The 24,021-nt window shown below is 36.6% G+C and overlaps 1 protein-coding gene across 1 annotated transcript; it reads right to left on the bottom strand.

Moving 5' to 3' along the window:
- Positions 1-1,993: 1,993 nt before the first annotated feature.
- Positions 1,994-19,525, bottom strand: nradd (neurotrophin receptor associated death domain). The gene is made up of 6 exons (XM_055211164.2): positions 19,146-19,525; positions 11,693-11,825; positions 11,225-11,593; positions 5,843-6,059; positions 3,684-3,826; positions 1,994-3,548 (listed from the first exon to the last, which is right to left on the bottom strand). The coding sequence occupies exons 1-6, from the start codon at positions 19,197-19,199 to the stop codon at positions 3,235-3,237; spliced, it is 1,230 nt and encodes a 409-aa protein (XP_055067139.2). The 5' UTR covers positions 19,200-19,525; the 3' UTR covers positions 1,994-3,234.
- Between the last annotated feature and the right edge of the window lie 4,496 nt (positions 19,526-24,021).

The following is a 24,021-nucleotide window of genomic DNA, read 5'->3' as shown; positions in this document are numbered from 1 at the left end:
TCGAAGCAAACTATTTTTTGAACATGTCTTCCTTAAAGGAGTAATCCACTTTAAAGATGGGGCCCATAGTATTTTTTTCCCACTATAAAAAGTCAATTGACCCCATTTTTAAAGTGGACTAGCCCTTTAAGTGGACAGGAAAGGCAAAAACAAGCAATAAATGTGACCGTGGTAGCCAGGAACACAAGACTAGCCATAAGGGTCCATTTTTGGTTGAGATGCAGCTATTTGAAAATCTGAGGGTGCAAAAAAATCAAAATATTGAGAAAAATCGCCTTTAAAGGGGACATTTCACAAGACCTTTAAAAATGTCAAAAAAACATTAGCGTCCCCAGAGTACGTATGTGAAGTTTTAGCTCAAAATACCATAGATAATTTATTGTAACTTTACCATTTTATACATTAGCCATTTTTGGTGTGTCCTTTAAAATGTAAATGAGCTGATCTCTGCACTAAATGGCACTGCTGTGGTTGGATAGTGCAGATTAAGGGGCGGTATTATCTGCTTCTGACATCACAAGGGGAGACAAAATTCAATGACCTATTTTTTCACATGCTTGTGGAGAATGGTTTACCAAAACTAAGTTACTGGGTTGATCTTTTTCTCATTTACTAGGTTGATAGAAGCACTGGGGACCCAATCATAGCACTTAAACATGGACAAAGTCAGATTTTCATTATATGTCCTCTTTAAAGTTGTCCAAATGAAGTCCGTAGCAACTAATGATAAATACATTTTGATATATATATTGTAGGAAATATACAAAATATCTTCACAAAACATGATCTTTACTTAATGTACTAGTGATTTTTTGCATAAAAAGAAAAATTGATAATTTTGGCTCCAGCTTTGACAAACAGGGTTAATGATGTTGAGATGTACACATTTTCTATTTAAATCCTGTTTACAAACCAGCACCTCACTATTATACACTGCGTAGTTTTACAAATGTATTTTTTTATAATATTTTTAATTGGCTTTTATTTTTGTGGTTTTCATTTTAATGTTAGTTTAGTTAAAATCCTTGCCAACTTTTTGTTTGTTTATTATTAAAGGGGGGGTTTAAAGCTATTTCATCTTATTCCATTTCTTTTAGGGCAATTTCAGCACAGGAAGTCCAGTGGAAGTCCTTATATGGGCCTTATTTAGACCGGAATGGTACACCCACACACCAACCAAGGGGTCACATGAATCAGAGAAGTGTGTTGTTGTTTGTGAGGGAAATTTATGCTTGTGCTGCTCCCCAATGGAAAAATATAGTTTGTTTATCCGGGGTAGCAGCGGAGTTGTGCGGGTGTGTTTGTTTAACGCTGGATTTCATTGAAATGGGGCGGTCCTAACTGGGTCATGAGTAGCAGGTGATAAGTAAAATGCATCATATGTTTGTTTTAAACATTTAGTGATTAAAAAGTTATCCAGAGATAATGGGTCTCATTCACTAAGCATGCGTACGCACAAATTTGTTCGTAAAATGTTTTAACTTAAAAATCATGATTCAACAAAAACTTTCATCATAAAATTTCTTCTAAATGTTTCCAAAACGTAAGAACAACTTAGACCACACTTGCGTAATAATCATGAACAAGGAAAAAGAACCCTATAATATATATCTGTGTTATGTATTTTTTCCTTGTTTATGATTATTGCACATGTGTGGTCTAAGTTGTTCTTACGTTTTTGCAAACATTTAGAAGAAATTTTATTATGAATGTTTTTGTTGAATCATGATTTTTAAGTTAAAACATTTTACGAACAAATTTGTGCGTACGCATGTTTGGTGAATGAGACCCACTGTTTTGCAATCAATTTATTTAAGCTACATTTTTAAACAAAGTTTTTTGTTTTGTTTTTCTAATTTTTTTGTTAAATGTAGCTTAAATAAATTGATTGCGACCACTTACCTTAAAAAATTTAGTAAAGTAAATGAATCATTTTTTCAGTGTGCAAACATGGCCGCCTAGTGGTGCGACTTCCCTAAAGGGACTGTGCTGCTACTTTGTTCACACAATGTATTATTTATTTTATTTAAAAATACAAAGATAACTATAAACTATATTTCATGAATAAAAAGAACAAACATAAGTGATAGATGCACAACATCAATGTTACGAACATGAAAAGCATCTCGGCACAGAAACCATCAAGTCTCACCCAGAACTCCCAGCCCTAAAATACACAACTTACATTAAAATACATACAATGTTGGACAAACCAGCGAAGCACAAACCTGAGCAATCAAAGAAAAGGCACCGGAGAGGTGCATAAGCTGGGTGGGCTTCCTTTGCTTTTAGGTTGCATTGTTGGTTAAAGTGCAAACCAGGCACTTGTTGTGGGATATATGCAGTATGTGAACACTTATGACAGACATGTCTAAATGTCAATGCATTAAATAACAAAACGGCAAACAAAGTGGCACATTAGACCTTTTCTCACTTTTAGTTTGAACTTCAACACAATTAGTTTTAACTAATTGGTCTCAAGGTCATTATCTAGTTAATCTATGTAGTTTGTTTTCCTAAAGATAACAAAGTTAACACGGGTACAGTTCATATGACCTATAGGCATAAAACAACCAACCAAAATTCTGCCATCATTTCCTCATGTTGTTACAAACCTGTATGAGTTTCTTCATTCTATCGAACACAAAAGAAGATATTTCGATAAATGATGCACAGTTGACAGTACCAATTGACTTCCATAGTATTTGTTTTTCCTACTATGGATGTCAATGTAAAATATCTTCATTGAACTTTCCCTTTCCTTGTATAGCTCTATTAGTGGTTTTCCTATCTGGAAATGATTCAACGCTGTAATGCCATTGCCATTGTTGCTGTGCATTTCATACTGTACATGTTGTGTGTGTTGACTATTGTTCAAATGGCAGAAGCGCTCAAATATAAATACATAACCACATCTCACACACAATGATCCACAAAGCTTGCGAACGCCGATGTATGAACCGCAGAAACAGCACAAACACTGGGAAATAAAAAGGTTCAGCGTGGATGAGTGTCTGAGACACTACAAAGAGGATAATATGAAGCATAAACTGTTTATGAATATAGGAGTCTTGAGCAGAAATTATGGGGTGCGAGGAACATCTCCGAAAAAGCTTGTTGTAAAAGCCTTGTGGTAATATCCAATCTTCAAAGTCTTACTGCATGGCTTTGCAGTCCACTCCTCATCTGTAAATATATAGCGTCTTTTTCACTTTTAAGAACAGATTTAAGTTTTCAGACCACTGACACTCCTTGAGTGGGCGCGGTGAGTACAGTGATGATATCCGGTCGCTCGATGCGGGTGAGGGCGGAGCAGAGAAGGCCCAGCGTGGAGCCTTCCTGTTGAGCCCAGTCAGTCAACAGGGTGTGGATGGGGTCCTGGCCCCGCCCGAAGACATCCACGCGGTCCTGTTCGTAACCAAGCGTGGCGGCCAGCTGCCTCCAGCTCCGACTGCCCCCCTCCGCGAGGACTCGCTCTACCTCTTCCTGTCTCTGTGGGGGCAGGTTTACGTAAAGCCGCGTGTCCTGTTTGCTGTCCCGTTTACTGCCTGCCGAAAATATAAGAATTACTTATCGGTCACTTAACAAATGCAAAGTTTGCTGAGTAACTTGCATACATTTTTAAGTGTAGCTTAAGTATCTTTTGGTGACATTGTATGTGAATTTCAGCTTTTGTTTTGTACCTTTACTCGGCTGGCCGTCCTGCAGGCTGTGAGAGTCCAGGAACACACCGCTATCGCTGTGTAATTTCTCTCCTTCCCCGGCATTATTCAGCTCTGCGACCCGAGCCTTCACCAGAGCTTGCTTCTGTTGACAGGACTTCCAGCTAAATGCACACATACACATCACAGTGAGTTCAGCATTCTTACCGCCACAATGACATTTCACACTTTATGCTGTACCTAATCTTTAATCTATTATCCCAAACTATTTGAGAAACACATTGGACCTTTTTCATTAAACAGGGGTGTTGGGCTTCATGCGATGGTGCTGTGCGGACCGATCAGCGTATGACATCAAAACATACAGAGCAAGCGTGCCGCACAAGCCCTGAAAAGTGACGCCAAAACATCTTGATCCCCCCAGTGACTGGTCCCAGTATAGGTCATAAACCCTTGTTATTCAATGGGACTTGAGACCAATTAAACTATTTAATTACACTTCAATTATCTTTTTTCCGAAGCTGGTTTCTGTCATTTACTGTAGTTTTTATCAAGCTGAAGTTAAATTCAAGTGTTTGTTTTTAAAATAAGTTTGTTTTTAGTTCGTTATTTAATGATATAAAAATAGTGGTGTCACGTCATGATCGACAGCTGTGATATGCGCATTCTGCGAGAGCGAGGCCTTGATTTTGCGGCTTTACTTCCTGCTCACTAATGCGCAGACTCAAGACCCAAGATGTCAGCGCCGTATCGGGACACTGGCGGCTTCACTTTTCACCAATGGAAGAGAGCGACCGGGCGTGATGCAGAGCTATCTGCTCTTGAGTCACTATGATATCATATGGCGATCAATCTGGACAGCGTTGCATGACGTTGAACACATTTATATACTTAGAGATAAGGGATATGGTCCAAGATTTGGTCAAAATTCAAACTCGGATGGAAAAAGCACATTGAATGACATCCAAAGAACCTTTTACAATAGGCTATATGTCTTTAACTCTTTCCCTGCCAAAGTTTTTTTTTTTAAAGTTGCCAGCCAGAGCCAGCATTTTTATGATTTTCACAAAGTTTAATACCTTCCAGAAAATATTTTTCTTTCAATATATAAACTTACAATATATCAAATGAAAGAACAGACCCTCTGCTTTAAAAAAAAATTGTTCTCTTTTTATCATCTCTCAAATATAGGTAGGTTTCTTCCAAAACACCTGAGATAATTGCGTTTTTGTAAAGGACTTTTGATAGAGATCAGATTCAAGGCAATGATCAAAACATAGTTTAAACTGTTGGACCCAAGGGGATACTTTGTGTTTTATAAGTTGGGTAAGAGCGGCACCTGGTGGATAATAGCGGAAATAAGGATTGCCGTAAAAACTCGTCATTGGCAGGGAAGCGTTTCTTTTAATTTACGAGATAACTCATCAACGGTTAAAAACAGCTTATTTTTCTTTTTTCCTTTTTTTCATTGTGTTCCTGTAGTAGAGCATTGCATTAGTAGCGCAAAAGGTCAAGGTCATGCCTTTACTATAGGGATGTTCATATTGACCATTTAACCGTTAACCGAAGGTAAGAATTTATGACTGATTAACATTATCAGTTAAAAGAAAAAATATTTGTTTACGCACGGTGCGTGTCGTCATGAGCTGACAGACATTTTGCCACTTTTCTATCTTTAATTTGTGAATGTCCTGTAAATGACACAAATTATTGCTGCCCTGACGTTATGATAAATTAATCATTTGTATGAGAAATCATTAGTGTGCTTGTTTGAGTATGGTTTGGAAGCTGAACGGAGATAGGGCGTGTGCGCGCAAGATTACGCAGTCCCTCTCTGTCTCGCACACATCCGGACAGACCTTGACTGATGGCCTCTGACCCTGACCATAAACATCTCTCTTTTTGCACAAACAGAGAAAGACAACGCAAAAGGAAAACTTTTTGAAATGCTTCCTGCTTTAGAAATGGCTACTGTGGTAGCTGAAAAACTGATAAGCGTGCTCTTTGATAAGGTAATGTTGCGTGAATATCTGATAATGTATGAATCCTGGTTCTGTTGTTGATCTGTCGCTGCTGTTTGCACGTTCAAATGAAATAAAATGTTTTGTTTTTACCAGGTCACAGACAACCTTCAACTGTATTTTACTCAATCGGTTGTCATCCCCACTTTATTATCTCACCATTTGTAGGCGACGTAGAGCAGGAGACCAAGCACCACTGCAGCGAGTACAGACACATAGATCAGGATGTTATTGCTGCCTCCTTGTTCCTGTGGTGTGAGTCGAGGGGATCCGGACCCTGGAGCCGGGCTGCTCCTGTTATCCGTTTCATCAGTCAGAGTCGGCCATCGAGGACCATCAGAACCAGACGGCCGGGACAGGATGTTGAGGTCTTTTACTGCAATAAGAGATTTAATAGGGAAGATAAATGATTCGAATTGACATCTTGCACCTTTTTTACATATACAATACATACTGTGTACATACAATACAATGAAACTTATGTGTGCTGGGTTGAGAATTAAGGAACGTTTTCTTTTAAAGATTCAATACCTATGAATGTAAACGCATCAAAATGTAAATTGAGATCTCTTATCACAATGCCCTTGTGGTTTCTCTTAAACAGCAGTGAAATTAATGAGACGCAAGTGGAGCTTTTTTTAGGTTCATCCTTAGATGTTTTGTACTCTCAAATCTCATTTGTCTCATCTAGAGTTATAGAAGGGAAACAGTTTCCAAGTCGAAAAAATCGAAGAAATTTTTATATGAATTAAAGCACCAAATTCTTCCAAACAATGTTATCCACATTCATTTAATTTCTCTAATTTCTAATTTCTTTCTGTATTTATTTCACCTAAGGATCTTTAACTGATCTTCATTTCAATCACATTCATCTCCTCATTAGTACTTCCAGGACATTTTAAGTACACGCTAAAGCATTTCAACACCCCTACTGCAAAAAACAAACGTTCCCTCCAGCCTCGACGTGAAACCCACATCTGACATACATCTGCTATAAGGCTGATTAACACATCATCAGCGGCCACAGGCACAGTTGACAGACTAAAGCTCCAAGTCGTAATGTTGAAAAGTGTGGCACGGTTAGGAGAATTCATTGCCTGCACCCCGTGTCCTGTAATAGATCCTGCATATCACCCCAACCACTCACACAGATACATCCATGCTGTCCACCCATCTCTCTTTCTCTCTCTCTCTCTCTCTCTCTCTCACACACACCGCAGGCTGTCCATACGGATCAAACACTCGCTGTGATTCCTTTGTGACCTGTGCAGGTCAAACTACCCCACTGGTGACTACACCATGCAGGGAACAGTGGGAAACGCGAGATGCGACCCACTGGCCAGTTGGTTAACCTTCAAACAGATTTAACACACCTCAACAAGGCTATGATTGTCCAGCTGGACCAAACAAACATTAACCATCATGAAAATGAGTTTTTATTTCTTTTTTATGTTTTAATGTCCTAGTTTTTGTTAATATGAAACATTTGATATCTTAGTTGATATCTAAGATTTCCCGGGAACAACTAGGGTTGCACAATATATCAAAATAACTGTAATATTGCAAATGTTTATACCGCAATATGCATGCCACAATAGTTTGCGATAACTGTATAATACTTCAAAAGGTTAAGTATAGTCTATGTTTTAGAAAAGAGATTGGCACATAAATGTTAAAGCGATACTAGCTTTACACAGCATGTATGATAAGTGCTTGGAAAAGATTCATCGCGATTAATCGCATACAAAATAAAAGTGATTTTTGGCATAATATATGAGTGTGTGCTGTGTGTTATTATTATGTATATATAAATAAACACACATTCATGTATGTATTTAAGAAACATTTAAATGTGTAGCCTATATATATATATATATATATATTTTTTTTTAATATATTTTTATATATTCTATATAAATGTAAAAAAATTATATATAAATAAAAAATCTGAAAGAAATATATGTATGTATGTGTGGTTAAATATACATAATAATTACACACAGTACACACATATATATTATGCACTTTTATTTTGTATGCGATTAATCGCAATTAATCTTTGCCCAGCACTAGGAAAAAAAAACATGAAAATTGGACCATCTCACGCCCCCTAGTTTGAGAACCACTGGCAGAAAGACACATGTGATGTGTTATGCAATTGTAATTGTGCACTTTGTGGATTTTTTCAGCAGCGTTTTCATTTTGCTTATTTGATTTTACATAGAGTATTAATGTATGATATATTCTTAACAAGTTATCGCAAATTAACCTTAAGGGGACAGCTCAGCGTCGAATACATTGTTTTCTATGAGTATACGCACGCCGGCGCCGACAGGTGACGCCTGTCCGCGGCGCCCAGCTAAGACTTAGGAAGTTGCTCAAATCCCTGTCGCGCCACAAAGCGCCACTCACATAGTTTAACATTAAATAACATCATATTTGTCCCAAATCATTAACGATTAACACACTGGCTGCTAACGTATATTTTGCATTTTGAAGTCGACGCTATCTGACTAAGCTCGCGCTTTTTAAAGAGGCCCTCCCACATAAAACCGTTTTTACTTGTATTTTTAAAATGTGTTAGGTCCATATGTGTTTGTGTTGTGTTGTGAATGTGAAAATTAACTTCCACCTCCTCTGTCAGCTCTAGCCACTGAAAAGAAATAAGCGGAGAAATCAGGTCAGTTTGAAAAGCTTATCAGTGTGACGTGGAACTGATCGAGGTCATTAATATTCATGATCTCTCCGACTTGAGACCACGCTCACATTATACGTGTAGTTCAGTTAGTTTTCATAACAAGTTACAGCAAGGATGGCTAAACGTCAATCGTACCGTATTCGGGCCATTGTTTTTCGTCGAGAGACATCATTCCTATTAAATCATAACAATCATAACAGTTGCTACATATTTGGATGTTCAGAAGAACGCTGGATTTGAAGAGAGACTGCGATTAAAAAGCAATGCTCCTCCATCAATATTGGATCCGGACAGAATGGCGCAGCTTACAGGAATAGTCTACTCATATTCAATATTAAAATATGTTATTACCTTAACTAAGAATTGTTGATACATCCCTCTATCATCTGTGTGCGTGCACGTAAGCGCTGGAGCACGCTGCGATGCTTTGATAGCATTTAGCTTAGCGCCATTCATTCAATGGTACCATTTAGAGATAAAGTTAGAAGTGACCAAACACATCAACGTTTTTCCTATTTAAGACGAGTAGTTATACGAGCAAGTTTGGTGGTACAAAATAAAACGTAGCGCTTTTCTAAGCGGATTTGGAGGAGGAACTATATTTTATGGCGTAAAAGCACTTTTGGGAGTACTTCGACTCGGTGCAGTAACACCCTCCCTCTCCCATTATGAGAGTGAGAAGGGGAGCGGACTTTTTAGGCGAGTCGAAGTACTCCCAAAAGTGCTATTACCCCATAAAATATAGTTCCTCTTTTGAATCGGCTTGGAGAAGCGCTGCGTTTTGTTTTGTACCGCCAGGTTTGCTCGTATGACTGCTCGTCTTGAATAGGAGAGGCGTTGATGTGTTTGGTCACTTCTAACTTTATCTCTAAATGGTACCATTGAATGAATGGCGCTAAGCTAAATGCTATCGAAGCATCGCAGCGCGCTCCAGCGCTTACGTGCACACACACAGATGATAGAGGGATGTATCAACAATTCTTAGTTAAGGTAATAACATATTTTAATACTGAAAATGAGTAGACAATTCCTTTAAGTAAGTAAAACACTTTAGTCCAACGTGTCACTGTGGCGGCCGGTGTTTTCTCTTCCGAGGGACGCGAATTCATGCTGCACACATGTTGAAAGGGTTTATGATAAAAGACACGCGTGTGTGTGAGTAAAACACTTTAGTACTATGTGTCACTATCAGTTGCGGCCGGGACGCGATTCACGCGAATTCATGATGCACACGCATCAAATGTTATAAAAGACACATGTGTGTGTTTGTGCGTTCGTTACACATGCGTCGAAAGGGTTTATGTAAAATACGTTTGTGTGTGTGTGTGTGCGTGCGTGCGCTGCTACACGCGCATCGAAAGGGTTTACGATAAAAGACACGTGTGTGTGTGTGTGTGTGTGTCAAAAGGGTTTATGATAAAATATGCGTGTGTAAGAAAGACACTGTCTTAAGACACTCACTTAACATTAAACTGATTACACATGAGATTAAATTGAAAGTTAGTTTGAACGAAAAACTGTTATCCAATCATAGCAGTGGGCGTTTACTTCCAAGTCGTCAATGCAGCCCGCCCATTAAAATGGATCATTTCTGAAACCAGCGTCAAAACCAGGGTACAAAATGGCCTATTACTTATTGCTTTTGATGTTTTTGGATGTAAAAACCATGCAAACGTCATGAGTAGACCTCAGACAACAGTATAAAACAATGAAAACGACAGAGGAAGGGCACCTTTAATGTTCTACGATACCTCTGAGTTGTCCTAGACGCGACTCGACGTGGCGCTGATATACTTAAGGACAAAGTGAATCAGATTAGGCTGATCAGATCCAAATGATGGACTGTTATGTGCCTTTAAAGATGAGAAGAACATCTAAAGCCAAAGTAGGTCCTGTATTTTGTCAATGCAGTAAAACGTGAGAACTGTCTGTGTTTAAGCACACTGGCTCTTTCTGGTTGAACACAGGTGTCAGCCACATGTTATCAGTCTAACCTTACGCATACACACATATATCTTAGACTATAAGAGATGTATGGTTTGTACCAAGGTTTCCTCGGAAATTACATTTTGTTTTTCTCTCTGCATGGCTTTAAGTAAACCTAACTTTGTATAGTGTAGCTCAGCTAATAAACGTCTTGCATTCTGCATAAAGGTCATCAGTTAGATTCCTAGAGAATGTAAATGTGTTGCTTAAATGCAGTGGCGGCCGGTGACTTCTTTTCTTATGTAACCCATCGTGTGTGGTTCATATTTTCAAAATATGTGTTCTGCGTGTCGAGTGATGCCTTGTCAAAATAAGTGCCTGCTGCAGACGCGTCTAAAAGGTTTATGATAAAAGAGAAGCTTGCGTTTGCCAGATACTCGCATAATCTCATGCGTAATCAGAGTTTACTGTTAAGGGAGTGTCTTGCGTGTATTTTGTGAACGTGAGCATCTCTTTTATCATAAATGGTTTTGACACGTGTGCAGCAGGCACTTATTTTGACAAAACACGTGATGCACATGGTTTATACATGACGCAACAAACATATTTTGAAAAAAGGAACCACACACATGACACTCCGAACACTTATTTTGAGTTTGTGCCACTCGGATGAGCAGTCACGAGCTGCCACTGCTTAAATGTATCAGAAGTTGTTTTGGATGTTTTGTGACCCTGCCTGTGAAAACCCAGCTACAATCTTTATGGTTTTCTACATAAAATTATCCTATATAATATAAAAAACATTTTTTATATTGACTAAAGTCATGTCAAAGATTGTCAAGTCAAACTTTGATGCTCCTTATAATCAGTATTATAAAATCATAATAATAATCATATATTATGAAAATGATACTCACCCATACAGAGGGTGTCAGAGTCCGGTTGGCAGGGTCTGAGCTCCACCTCGTCTTCACTACAGCGTGAACAAGGCACACAGGGTTTCATGTCACTTTTCTCTTTTGAGTAAGTCCCTGGCTTGCACCGCTCGCATACAGTATCTCCCAGCGGACTACAGGGCCGAGCCGCTCCACTTCCAGGACCGCACAGACTGCAAAACGCACACAGTCCGCTCGTACCGTTAACTGCCCGCCGCAGGAAGAAATGCTCGCCACAGTCGCACTGGGTATCCTGGGTAGTTGTGCAACGTGCCAATTCAGGAATGGCTGCGGGGCAACGGGCGCACAACCGGCAAGGTGAAAGACCCTCAGAGTCGGAAAAGGAAACACCTACGAGCGATGTAAAGTTATATTTATCATTAATAAAGAAGCACAGCTATAAAAATAAACAAAGTAAACCTAAAATTGTTTAGGTTTGGAAATGCTCACCATCTTGACACGGTTGGCATTTAGTGTCTTCACGGCCACAGCTGCTTACCAAGCCAGTGCCCGCAGCACACATGCTACAACATTCTCCTGTTTGTCTGAACTGCTCACTGGCACAAGCCTCGCCGATAGCCACCTGAATAAACATAAGCAGACATCAATGTAACATACCAAAGATAAACAAAATACTGGCAATTTGTAGCTTGCTCCTGCTGAAAAGAGCAGCTTAGACCACCATTTCCAAACTGATCCAAGCTAACATTAATGGTTATTACTGAGATGAACCAATACACACAATTCTGTGCCAATGCCGATATTCAATTACTTACAATGACTTTCATACTGATGTACTTAAAAAAAACTTTAAGTTTAATAAACCTCAAACTACAATTCATATAGGGTGACCATACGTGCCATTCTTCCCAGACGCGTCCTTGTCCAGGATTTCGGTGTGTCTTCCGGAAGTCGTATTTGTTGACCGCATACGCCATTCAGTTAAAAACATAAGACATACAATCGTAGTTTCATTCTTATCTTAAAATGTAACAGTTGCTTTTCTGTAATAATAACAACCCTCTATGACGAATGCGGTCGACAAATATGACAGGACGCGTCCGGGAAGAATGGCACGTAGGTCACCCTAATTCATATCAACTTTCTTGACTAGCGAGGAGTTGCTATAAAATATAAAAAAAAATAAAGTTAAAATAACAAGCTAATTCAACTTCATTTTTCAAGTCAACTGAATAAAAATAAGTTTAAATCACTTGTAAATTCAAGTTGAAAAGTGCAAAAAAGAATTGTTTACACTTTACAGTGTATTTTTTACGTTTTGTTTCAAATGATTATGTTGTGAAATCCTAGAAGTGCTGAGTGTACAAACTGTGTTGTCAATTATGTTGTCATCGTCACCAAATTCGAAATATTTGCACAATATGCATTTTTTGTTCTGATGCATTTTTATGCATCCTTTGAATGTGAAGATAATCTGCCCTGATCATCGACTGTTTTTAAACAAAAAATTGCTTTTATCTGCCGAAAATGTTTATAGTTGGATCAACTTAAACAATTAAGTTGTTTCAATTTATGTTTAGGTGAAAAGTGAAAAAACTAACTTGAAACAACTTAAATTTTTAGGTGTTACCAATTGAAGTAATTTTAAAAATTGATCCAACTTTTTTTATTTTTTACAGTGTACATTTTATTTACCTATAAAAGAAATTTACCAGGTGAAGGTTTAATAACAGGTAATAATAACAATAAATGTAAAATATTGAGAACTTTAAAAGAGCAAATGGGCTATTAAATTATTGAAATATTATTTACTTAAAATCTCAGGGGATACTTCAAGTAAATAATTTAGGTCGAAGGGGTTCAACTGACAAAAAGTTTAAAACCCCTGACTTAAAGTATTAAATACATTTTAAAAAAGTAAAGTAAGTCTTTGGTGTCTCCAGAGTGCCTATGTGGAGTTAAAGCTGAAAACATCATATAGACAATTTATTATAACATGTTAAAAATGCCACTTTGTAGGCCTGAGCAAAAGTGTGCCGTTTTTGGGTGTTTCCTTTAAAATGCAAATGAGCTGATGAAATGCAAACACTGATCACAATGATGGTGGTTTGCTGAAATTGAAACTCAATTGTGCTGTAAATAATTTTTTTTATTTAGTCTCTCTGCACTAAATGGCAGTGCTGTGATTGGATAGTTCCGATTAGGGGGCGGTTTTATTATAACTAGACTTGCTACATACATCACAAAACAGGCAAAATCTGAACCTATTTTCTCACATAGAATGGTTTACCAAAACTAAGTTACTGGGTTATTATTTTTTATTATTATTTTTTTTTTAGATTAATAGAAGCACTGAGGAATCAATTATAGCACTTAAACATCGAAAGTCAGATTTTCATGATATGTCCCCTTTAAGTCTTATTTAATGTATAAATACATAAAAATTAAGTGAGTTTATGCTTAAAACAAGAAATATAAAATAAATCTTAGGTTTTACCTCTTTATTAAGTACTTAATTCAGGCTTATTTTTCCTGTTTTAAGAATAAACATGTTTTCGACTTCTCATTTTGCTTTTCAAGTAAATGTATCCCAGATAAAGTATTTTGAGATATTTGTACTGGAAAACTAGACAAAAATACTACGTATAACCTTTTTTTTGCAGTATATGCATAGCCATGTTGTTTATCAACAACAAATGGTCTTACTAATCTGGTTGCCCTCAGGATTCTTGCTGGTTACGATTACCAGCATACCAGTATCACAAGCAGGGGATCAACATTGAATACACAACATACGCTGATTTTCAAACAGAAGCGAGTCAAAAATATTTGTCATTTTTTAATATTTGAAATCTATCAAAAAACCTAACAAAAGACATAACATGATAACCACCTACTACTATTAAAGCAGAGGATTACATATAGTAATTTGTGGGATAAAAACAAGACCCTGCAGTATAAACACGGACTATAAAGATTACAGATAAACATTTATAAAGTACTAAACAACAAATGCCTGATAAATTACACATTTTGGATCCGCGTCAAGAGAAGGAACTTTGTGAAAACTATAATTTTAAAGATAACTTTTAAAGATATAATTTAGTTCAGCCTGTAAAAAAGGTTATAGGAACATTGTGTTCTCTCCATCTAAATACACAATACACACACAACTCCCTGTAATTTTTCATTAAACTTAGGCATTTCAATTGTGCTGCGTTTCCTGTAAGAGCCAGAGGTAAGATAACGTGTGACTTTTACCCCACAGTTTGAGTCATGCCCATGCACCGAAATAACACACAGAGAATAATAAAAAAAAGATGTCATGAGAAAACCTTCAAAAATACTTTATATTCCCAATATGTGTATCTGCTGTGCCCATTTCAAACAGATGCACCAGTACGGTGGGAAGACCACTGCGGTTGGAGACCTCAGGGAAGGGTGTGATGGGGTTGGGCTGGTGTGTGCATGTCTGTCTGTTTGGCTAAGAGAGAAGTCTTTGATGCCCCCCCAGCTCTGCAGGTGTGATAAAGGAGGTCAGTTCCACGGCATCTTAAACATGCATATGTTTGGGAAAATTGCCCCTCACACACCCCCTCTACTTCACAACTGCCCCCTGGGGCTCTGACAAGAGCCAACAGATGCCTGTAGATGTAAACCTCCTCTAAAGAGGGAAAGCAAACCCACACGACCGCTCTGATGTCTCTCTGATCTCTGTTAGGACAAGAACGCATGTGTAAACCTGTCGAACGAGCACACACACACACTTATAATCTTATTAAAAAAAACACAAATACGCGTTTGTACACACCTGCCCACAAGGCAAAAACCCTCACTTTTTTAACCAGTTAGACACACCAGAAAATTTCAAAGGTTTAAAAGGCAAAGGGGAGAGGTTAAGTAACCAGGTTTAATAATCTGCAACTAAACCTGCAATTGATTGAGCACTAATTTAAATAAATGTCATCCTGTCTGTCAAATCCAGGCTAAAGTGTCATAATCTAATTATGAGCATCCAAGTTTGATTTCAATCTTTGGCTCAGTCAATATTAAAGATATCAAGGTTATATTTTTTCACAGAATGGTCTTTACATTATGCAGGATGATTTTATGTACACTGTAAAAGTTGTTGGTTCAACTTAAAAAAGTAAGTTACATGGTTGTTACTTAAAATAACTTAAAAATGTAAGTTGACTCAAAAAAGGTGAGTGTAAAACTAATATTTTTCCGTTGAATTAACTCTTAAAATTAAGACAACCAGGTAACTTACTTTTTAAGTTGAACCAACTTTTTTACAGTGAAAGAAAACAGTAAACCACAAAAAATTACTTTTTACAGACAGGGTCACATATAAGAAAAAAATTTAATCACTTGAGAAAATCATTCTGCTTTCTTTTATTTTCTTTTCTAAAGCAAAAATTAACATCAATTGTAAAACATTTTAGTATTTGGTATGATACGAAAAAAAGTTTATTCCAACACTGTAAAAATATGCAGCCTTTTTGTAAGAAAATACATTTTCGCGATTAATCGCATACAAAATAAAAGTGATTTTTAACATAATTACACACTGCACACACATGTATATTATTATGTATGAAACATTTATAACATTTACATGTGTGTGTATATATATATATATTTTTTTTTTAGATATTCTATATTATATATACATTTTAAAAATATATATATTTAAAAAATATATTATTAATATATGTATGTGTGAGTGTTTAACTATACATAATAATTAGACACAGCACACACATATTTTATGCAAAAATTTACTTTTATTTTGTATCCAATTAATCTTTGCCCAGCACTAATATTTTTGTGTTACTTTAAAAATTTAAGTTAAACAATTTCAACTGATTTTATAAGTAATGTTTAACTTATCACAAGCCAAAACTTAAAATAGTAGGTTGAATTGACTTGCAAAACCAAGTTGTTTTCTTCATGTTGCATTTATTTTTTTACAGTGCAGAATGAAGTAAAAAATACACTGCAAAGAATTTTACTGAGAATCGTAAAATAAATGATTGTAACCCCCCAAAATATTATACAAACATCTTTAAATGAGAAAAAAATGAAAGAAGAGATATCTCTGTAGCTCACTTGGCAGTGCATTGCATTTTCAACGCAAAGGTCAGGCGTTTGATTTCCAGAGAACACATTACAAATAAAGATAAAATAGCTTGAATGCGATGTAATTCGAAATGCGTAATGCGTAAATGAGAAATGCATTAAATATAAGGTACTTAGCCAGTTCTTAGCCCAATACTAGGCTTTACTGAGGGAGAGAGAGAGAGAGAGAGAGAGAGAGAGAGAGAGAGATGAGCAGCACCATTGGAATTTTCTTTGTCAGTTTCCTAATATGGTGTTTAATACTTTCCTAACCCACAGTGGGCTGTAAGAGGAAGGAACTTCACATCCTCGCTGACAATTCTTCACCATCTAATTTGCTCGTAAGTCTTGAGTAAATGGCATGAACAAAGTGCAGACATCACCTATAAACATCTGGAAGTGCAGGAGTGTAGAGGACTGTGAAGAGAGCTCATTCACTACACACACTTTCAGTCTCTGTGATGAATTCACGTAATGCTGAGGGATTAGTAACACATATGAAAGAAGCCAATTCACACAAAACACCTTTGATCTATTCTACAACCCCCTCCCACACAAACACACAGAGAGGTAAAGTCAGACCGGATATCATAGCTTAGCTGGTGTCTTTTAAGCACCTATTTTACTAAAGACCAACAAAGGATTTTTTTATTTGGCCATTCAAGTTACTTAGTATCTCAGTCGAAAACTTTCAAATACATTTTTTTAATCACACACACCAAGATCAATTTTTTACATTGGGTGCTTGTTAAAAGAGATCTTAGTTGTGTTTTATTTACGTTTTGATTGTTTCTTCTAAAACTTTCTGAAAATGTTAATGTTCTAAAAAAATGTGGTTACGTTTTCTCTAAAGATTTTTAAGATGATTTCAGTTTCTTAAAAAAATTACCGGGGTCTTTTCTCAGGAGAAGCACATTGCTGTCTAGAAATAACAAGCAAGACATTGAGGAGATCTAGTTTCACTTTCCCAACGGGTGTATATCAATGTAAACAGTGTAAAGAAGTTGGTTCAACTTAAAAAAAATAAGTTACTTGGTTGCTATAAAATTTTAAGTGAATTCATCTTAAACAAAATTATAACCCAACTTTTTTTGAGTTAAGTAATATTTTTAAGTTGAATTACCTCAAACTTTTAAAGCAACTTACTTTTTAAAGTTGAACCAACAAATTGTTTTTTACAGTAAATCACTGTATTATACATACATGCACATGCAAACACACACGTTTGATCTTTCTTAAAGCAAATGTTGTATGATATGATATATGGGCACATGTGTGCTACCCATGAGTGCGTTTTGTAAGAGTAGTCTGAATGATGGGAACATAAAAAGAGACACAAGCCCCAGGAGACAACAGTGATTGACCCTTCACCCCCACCAAACCAAACATACAACCACAGACATCCACTGAGATACGGCTTCCACTGATATCTTATCTCAATGTGGCCAACAGTATCCGAAAACGTACAATACCACACCGTACGCATAGACATTTCACACAAAACTCACATCTGGACCCTTTTTATTCACCATGCTAGATACGGCTGAGCGTCTGCGAAACTTCAAGATCATTTACACCAGTGTCAGTTAGCAGATAGAGACAGTGAGCTGCACCATCAAAACCAGTGGGAGAAATAAAAAGGTTGGGAGTTCAAGAGGAAACCGCAGTTTTGCCCCGGTAGACACAACTAAAGTGATGTGGCTAAATGGAAAGTCAAATTACTGAGCTGCAAATTCAACCCCCTTGCTTTCCACATACCGACAGAAAATGATCATAATTACAACGGGCCGGATATCACGGGCCCCAGCAGTACTTAACACTGTGGTCGCCTATCGACCAACATACTTTGGGAAGGGGAACGGGGGTCTAGTCCTATCCCCCCACGTGTTCAAACGGACCGTTTGAACACACCAGGAGATATGGATCTGGGGAATAGCGTTCCCCTATTCAAAACCACTGACTTAAAAATAGACAAAATCATCAGGCCAAAATGTTTACCGCTTTGGTTTTATGTTATTTGGTAACACTATATCTGCATGCTCTTTATTAAGTGTTTTTATATTTAGAGATTTTGGTTTAACATGAGTCATTCACAGAAATTTGGCTCTGCATCTCTCTAACACAACTTATAATTTGGAAAAGATGACAAAATGGAGGCGTTGGTAAATAAATACCAGATTGTAAAAATGCATATATGAGTTAGTAGGCTTTAATACTGCATGAAAAGTATTTACTATAGCCTAGTAAAATTCTTAGATACTAGTGTTTTTTATATTTCCTATAGTAAGTATTAAAGTACAAAACTATAGCCTATCAATTTATTGTAGTATGTACTACGTTACATAAATACTACTGTATAAATAAACAAAGTGCAGTATACTATTCTACAAATTACTACAGTTTACTATAGTAAATACTGATGTATACTACGATATTTTTTCTGTGGGGGTGTAATAAAATGCAATAAAGTAAAGCTGTGCAGGTCCTAAGAAGAAAAGGGTGTTTCTTTCCTGTCTTTAATTACTTAGTTATGCTTGGCAATGCAATATCTATTAGAAACGTATTACAAACACTATCTTATTAACACAACATAAAGCAAATACTGAACTGATTTTTACATTATTTTTAATTAATTATTGTTTATTTATTTTGGACGCAATTGTTAAAATGTCAATTGGAAACATTTTTATTGTGTAGACATTATAAAGTAAAAAAAACCCTGCGTTCAGATCGCCAAAAAAAAATAACGAACTGAAACTGTTACAAGTCACGAATCGCTAACTTGCACTAAACTAATGTAAATGAGTATAACTTAACTTACCTTTAGTGCCAGGACACAGAAACAGAGCTGAAGTGTTGCCATCCTTCCCTTCATGTTTTCCCCTCACTGATGGATTCAGTAAACGAGTCTTTGTGCCGCTCAAAATCCAACGGAAACCGCACAGATGCTCATGAACATACCGCAGACATTACAGTTTAAAACATCTTCGGCAAGTACTTTACACGGTCTTCGGTGAAACTGACCACGGGTTTCTTTCACCACAGTTTGTTTTTTATCGATGGAAAACTCGTGAACGTGTGATGAATAGCGATGTAAGTGTAAATCCCCGTATGTGCTCGAGCTTCCCTCTGCTGTCTCGCTACAGTCAGTGTAGGCTACTCTTGTTAGTGTCGCTCCATCACTCAACTGATGTGTGCTCACGAGCAGCTGTTCACTAAATAGCTTGTGATGAAGGGGATGGACATAAAGCCCCAGATACCCCCCCCCAAACACACACAGTGCGATTGGACAGACAGTATTGTAGGAATTCACATTGGAAATTGCTGCATGCCTATAGCAGATATTTTAATAATTTTAAATTTTGCATTTGTTGATTTTTTTTACATTGTTTTTGACTTTCATTCACTCTATTTTTTATTACAAATTACACTGAAAAAAATAATATAATATTAAAAGTAATTTATATTTACATACTTTCATTTTATTTAATTATTTACCTAAAGTACCTCATTTTAATATCACTATACAGTCTGTTGTTGTTGTTTTGATAAGCCTATTGTATATTTCTTGTGTCATCATCAGTTGTTTTATGTATAATACTGTAACTAAACACAACCATGCAATGACTTAAAACTGAACTGACATTGAAAATGATTATAAAATATTGCACCCTTTGAAAGAAAATCTGGTATTATTCACAGTACAGTTGTAGTTACAGTGGTTTTTGATGTCAGCTATATGGTCACCGTGGTAAATGACTGGACTATAAGCATAGATTAAACGGGCAACTGTAGGATTTGAGTTTGAGATAAAAAGGGACATGACAGTGGCTAACCGTCTTCAGATCAGAGGGATTTCTGAGCCAAGCCGTAAAACTCAGCATGGGCTCGCAGACTTCAGAGAGCAACAAATGGAGACTTCCCTCCATACAATGATAACAGTTTTTCAAAGCATGACTCAGATTAAATAAGCGAAGAGATATTAGATTATTAGGGTTTTACGAGTCAGTTTACTTTTATTTTAGGTTTTAATAAAGAAGAAATGCTTATTCACTATAAAAAGTATGATTTATTTTTATGCATTATGAGTTCATATAAGGGATGTTTCATATTCTTATCATTTATTTATTGATTCTGCATTTTGTTAAATCTCCAAATTTTGCAATTGTAGGATTCTGGGCCGCTGTCAAAACTTTAAGCAAGCGGTTTTGTACATACACAATCTTGGATCTGGCAGCAAACAGTAATTTGCATGATTTTTAGATATTATTATATTATTAGTCATAAGGGTAAAAAAAAATACTTGCATAAATTGCTTAAAATTCCATGTAATACTTACTTAAAAAAGGATGGAAAATGATGCACTATATTTTTAAGTGAATCCAGCCTTAATTTTTCTTTCAGTGTAATAAATAAGGCTGAATTAATAAGCGTTGACCTTTTTTTAACTATAGGACAATATTTGTCCAAGATACAATTAAAAAATCTGGAATCTGAGGGTGCAAAAAAGGTGAGAATGTCGCTTGATCATTTTGATCCATATTGTCTGCTATTGTTCCAAATATACCCATATGACTAGTTTTGTGGTCTAGGGTCATTGTATCCTCAAAAACAAGTCAACACCCATTATGTGAAGTCCATGTTAACGTTTTACAGTATCTAGATCATATAGACAGCATTGACTGAGAAGCTGTGATCACATACTATAAAGTATGGGTCTCAAACCTTTATGTGAGCAAGGGCTACCACAATGGATAAAACAAACTGGAGGGCTACTTTTTAATATAGTCTACTCAAAACTTTTTTGTTTTACTTGCTGATTTTATTTTATTTTACTTGTTGATACGTTTTTATCATTGTTTCAAATGTTAACATACATAAAAGAAGCAAAACTACTATATAAAATATGTAATAAATAAATTAGTGCTGGGCATAGATAGATCTAGATTAATCGCATACAAAATAAAAGTTTTTGCATAATATATGAGTTTGTGCTGCGTGTTATTATGTATATATAAATACACAGACACAAACACATTCATGTATGTATTTAAGAAATATTTACATGTGTATATATATTTATTTATATTTTATATATTCTATATTATATAAATAAAAAAAAGATATATAAATAAAACATTTCTTAAATGTATATATATATAAATATATATGTATGTATATATGTATGTATATATGTATGTATATGTATGTGTGTGTGTTTAAATATACATAATATTTACACACAGCACAAACTCATATATTATTCAAAAAATTACTTTTATTTTGTATGAGATTAATCTAGATTAATCTATTCCCAGCACTAAAATAAATATTAAATTTGAGGTTATTAATAGAATGTGCTTTGGTGGGCAACTCACAGACTCTATAACAGACTGCTATAAAGCCTTAGTAGCAAAGCTGCACTTGTGTGACGAGATGCGAAGACTTTGGTCATTTGTAACCACAGTGTGAATTTGCAGATCACAAGCAAAGAAATAATAAACCTTTGATGGAAGTTGAATCCACAGGCTTACGAATGATGGCAATGCAGACACTGGATAAGGGGGGGTTGTGGTTATTTGCAGGTTGTTGTAGTTCAGGAACTACCCAGACAACAAGTGATTGTCAGGACGTTTAAATCCCCATCCTTCCCCCACCTCTTTTTTCGGGGGGTGGAGCGGAGAAGCCTGGTTTTACTAAGAGCGAGGTGTCAAGCCCTCCTCCCATTGTCTGCCCCACAGATCAGAGCTGAATTGCCACCATAACCACCACGTCCCATCTCCTCATCTCCTTCAAGTCCTGGTGCATGTAGTGACTGGAAGAGGTGCATTCCATCCCTCCATGCCAGAGTCGACCCCCCCTCCCCTGTCGTCCACTCAAACGTACCCCTCGGGGTGTTTATGGGTCAGCCAACAGGATGCTCGGCCCATCGGGAGATCAAAGGATTCTCTGCTCAGATAAATGTGGTGTAACTGTGACCTCTTCAACTCTAATAGGGTTTAACACGTCAGGACAGGAGGAGCGAATAAAAGACTTCTCGACATGATTGAGAAAGTAAACATATAACATTGAGCAAAAGCACTGCTTTGTTGTGCTGAACATGGATCAGTTTGAATACATCAGAATAATTGAAAAGATTATGTTGCTCTTTGCAAAAGAGGAAATGCCCCTAAAATGTGTTTCAACAAGACATTTCCACACACGCAAGAGGAAAAAATCTCGGTTCCAGACAAAAAGGATTGAGGTTATGGAGTGGCCGGCTTAATCCCCTGATCTCTACCCCATTGAATACTTGTGAGGTGACAATAAAAATGCAGTTTCTGAAGCAAAACCTTAAAGGAACTGTGGATCCTGAGCTGAAATACCTGTTTCTAGGTGCCAGAAGATTTAACACAGATGTGCAGCAGTTATCAACAACAATGGTTATGCAAATAAATATTAGCAATTCAATAGTTTAAGTGAAGTAAAATCTTTAGACATTTCTACGGTGTTAAATGTCTACAGAGAAAAATGTTGACACTGATTTTTTTTTTTTGAACAGCTTAATATTCGTTTTCTATGCTTCCCTATAAAAGAACAAGACAGACTTGATACATTTTGATAATTCTTTAATTTATTATTAAATTTGTAATTGATACATTTGCACCGCTATATATATTTTACAATTTTGTCTACAATAAATTTGTTGTAAAAGTACACTCCAAAAAAATGGTGGGTTGTTTAACATGGTTCCCACACCTTGGTTAACTTCAAATTCAAGGACCTTTCATGGACTTTCCAGGTCCAATACCCTCAAATTCAAGGACTAATGGGGGGCACATTTCAAGTGAGAGCAAGGTTATATTGTTGTGTCATTGTTTAAGATACATTATTTACAGTTCCTTTTTGAGGGAACTCGCGCTGCGTCACTGCGGTGACACTTTGGGGACGCCTCCAGGGGTAAGTGTGTCTGAATGTGTATATCAAATTCAACCAATGGTGAGGCTTAACGACAAAGACAGGATGACGCGGGAGCCAGGAAGTATATCGCTATCTGAAATATTGCCAAAGACGGCGTTACAGGGACGCAGGAAGTATGGCATAGGAGACGCAGCGTCTCATTCCCCTTCTCAGGGAACAACAGTTACATACGTAACCTGAGACGTTTTCATGTGTGAAACACAACTATGCAAAAAAGCACTTTGGTATGAATCAACATTCGCATACAGAAGATATAAGCATTTAAAGCGAAAAGTTTAGCACGTGTGCTTAAAAGGCTAGAAATTTTATGATACACAGGGAATAATATGGATTTTTTTCCAGAAAACTTCTCGCATAAAATAGATTCAAGCACTTTCATCTATGTACCGTATGTATATTTTCAAAAACTTCCCAAGGCCTTGAATTTCCCCCCCAGATTCACAAACTTTCAAGGACCCGTGGAAACCCTGTTTTAACCCATCCTGGTTAAATATTGGACAGAACACACTGCTGGGTTCAAAATGACACAATGCTGGGTTGTTTTAACCCAACTGCTGGGTTTTACAACCCATGGTTGGGTAACAACAACTCAGCATTGGATCATTTTTATTTGGAGGTCCAAAATGTAACCAAAATTTTTTTTATTGTAGGTCTGGTTCCAGTAAATACCACCTTGTTATTTTTCTTGGATATACATTTTTGTTAGTAGGAATCAATTCACATCAAGTCAATATATA

Source organism: Misgurnus anguillicaudatus, chromosome 10, assembly GCF_027580225.2.
Source record: "Misgurnus anguillicaudatus chromosome 10, ASM2758022v2, whole genome shotgun sequence".
In the NCBI taxonomy this organism is placed as follows: Eukaryota; Metazoa; Chordata; class Actinopteri; order Cypriniformes; family Cobitidae; genus Misgurnus; species Misgurnus anguillicaudatus.
The sequence above is the reverse complement of the archived record's forward strand: the minus strand, read 5'-3'. Positions and strand labels throughout refer to the sequence as shown.

Coding starts and splice junctions, on each gene's coding strand:
- nradd (XM_055211164.2), bottom strand. CDS start 19,199: ATGAAGGGAAGGATGGCAACACTTCAGCTCTGTTTCTGTGTCCTGGCA. Junction 11,826..19,145: donor TCTGTGTCCTGGCACTAAAG/GTAAGTTAAGTT, acceptor ATGTTTATTCAG/GTGGCTATCGGCGAGGCTTG. Junction 3,549..3,683: donor GGACGGCCAGCCGAGTAAAG/GTACAAAACAAA, acceptor TATTTTCGGCAG/GCAGTAAACGGGACAGCAAA.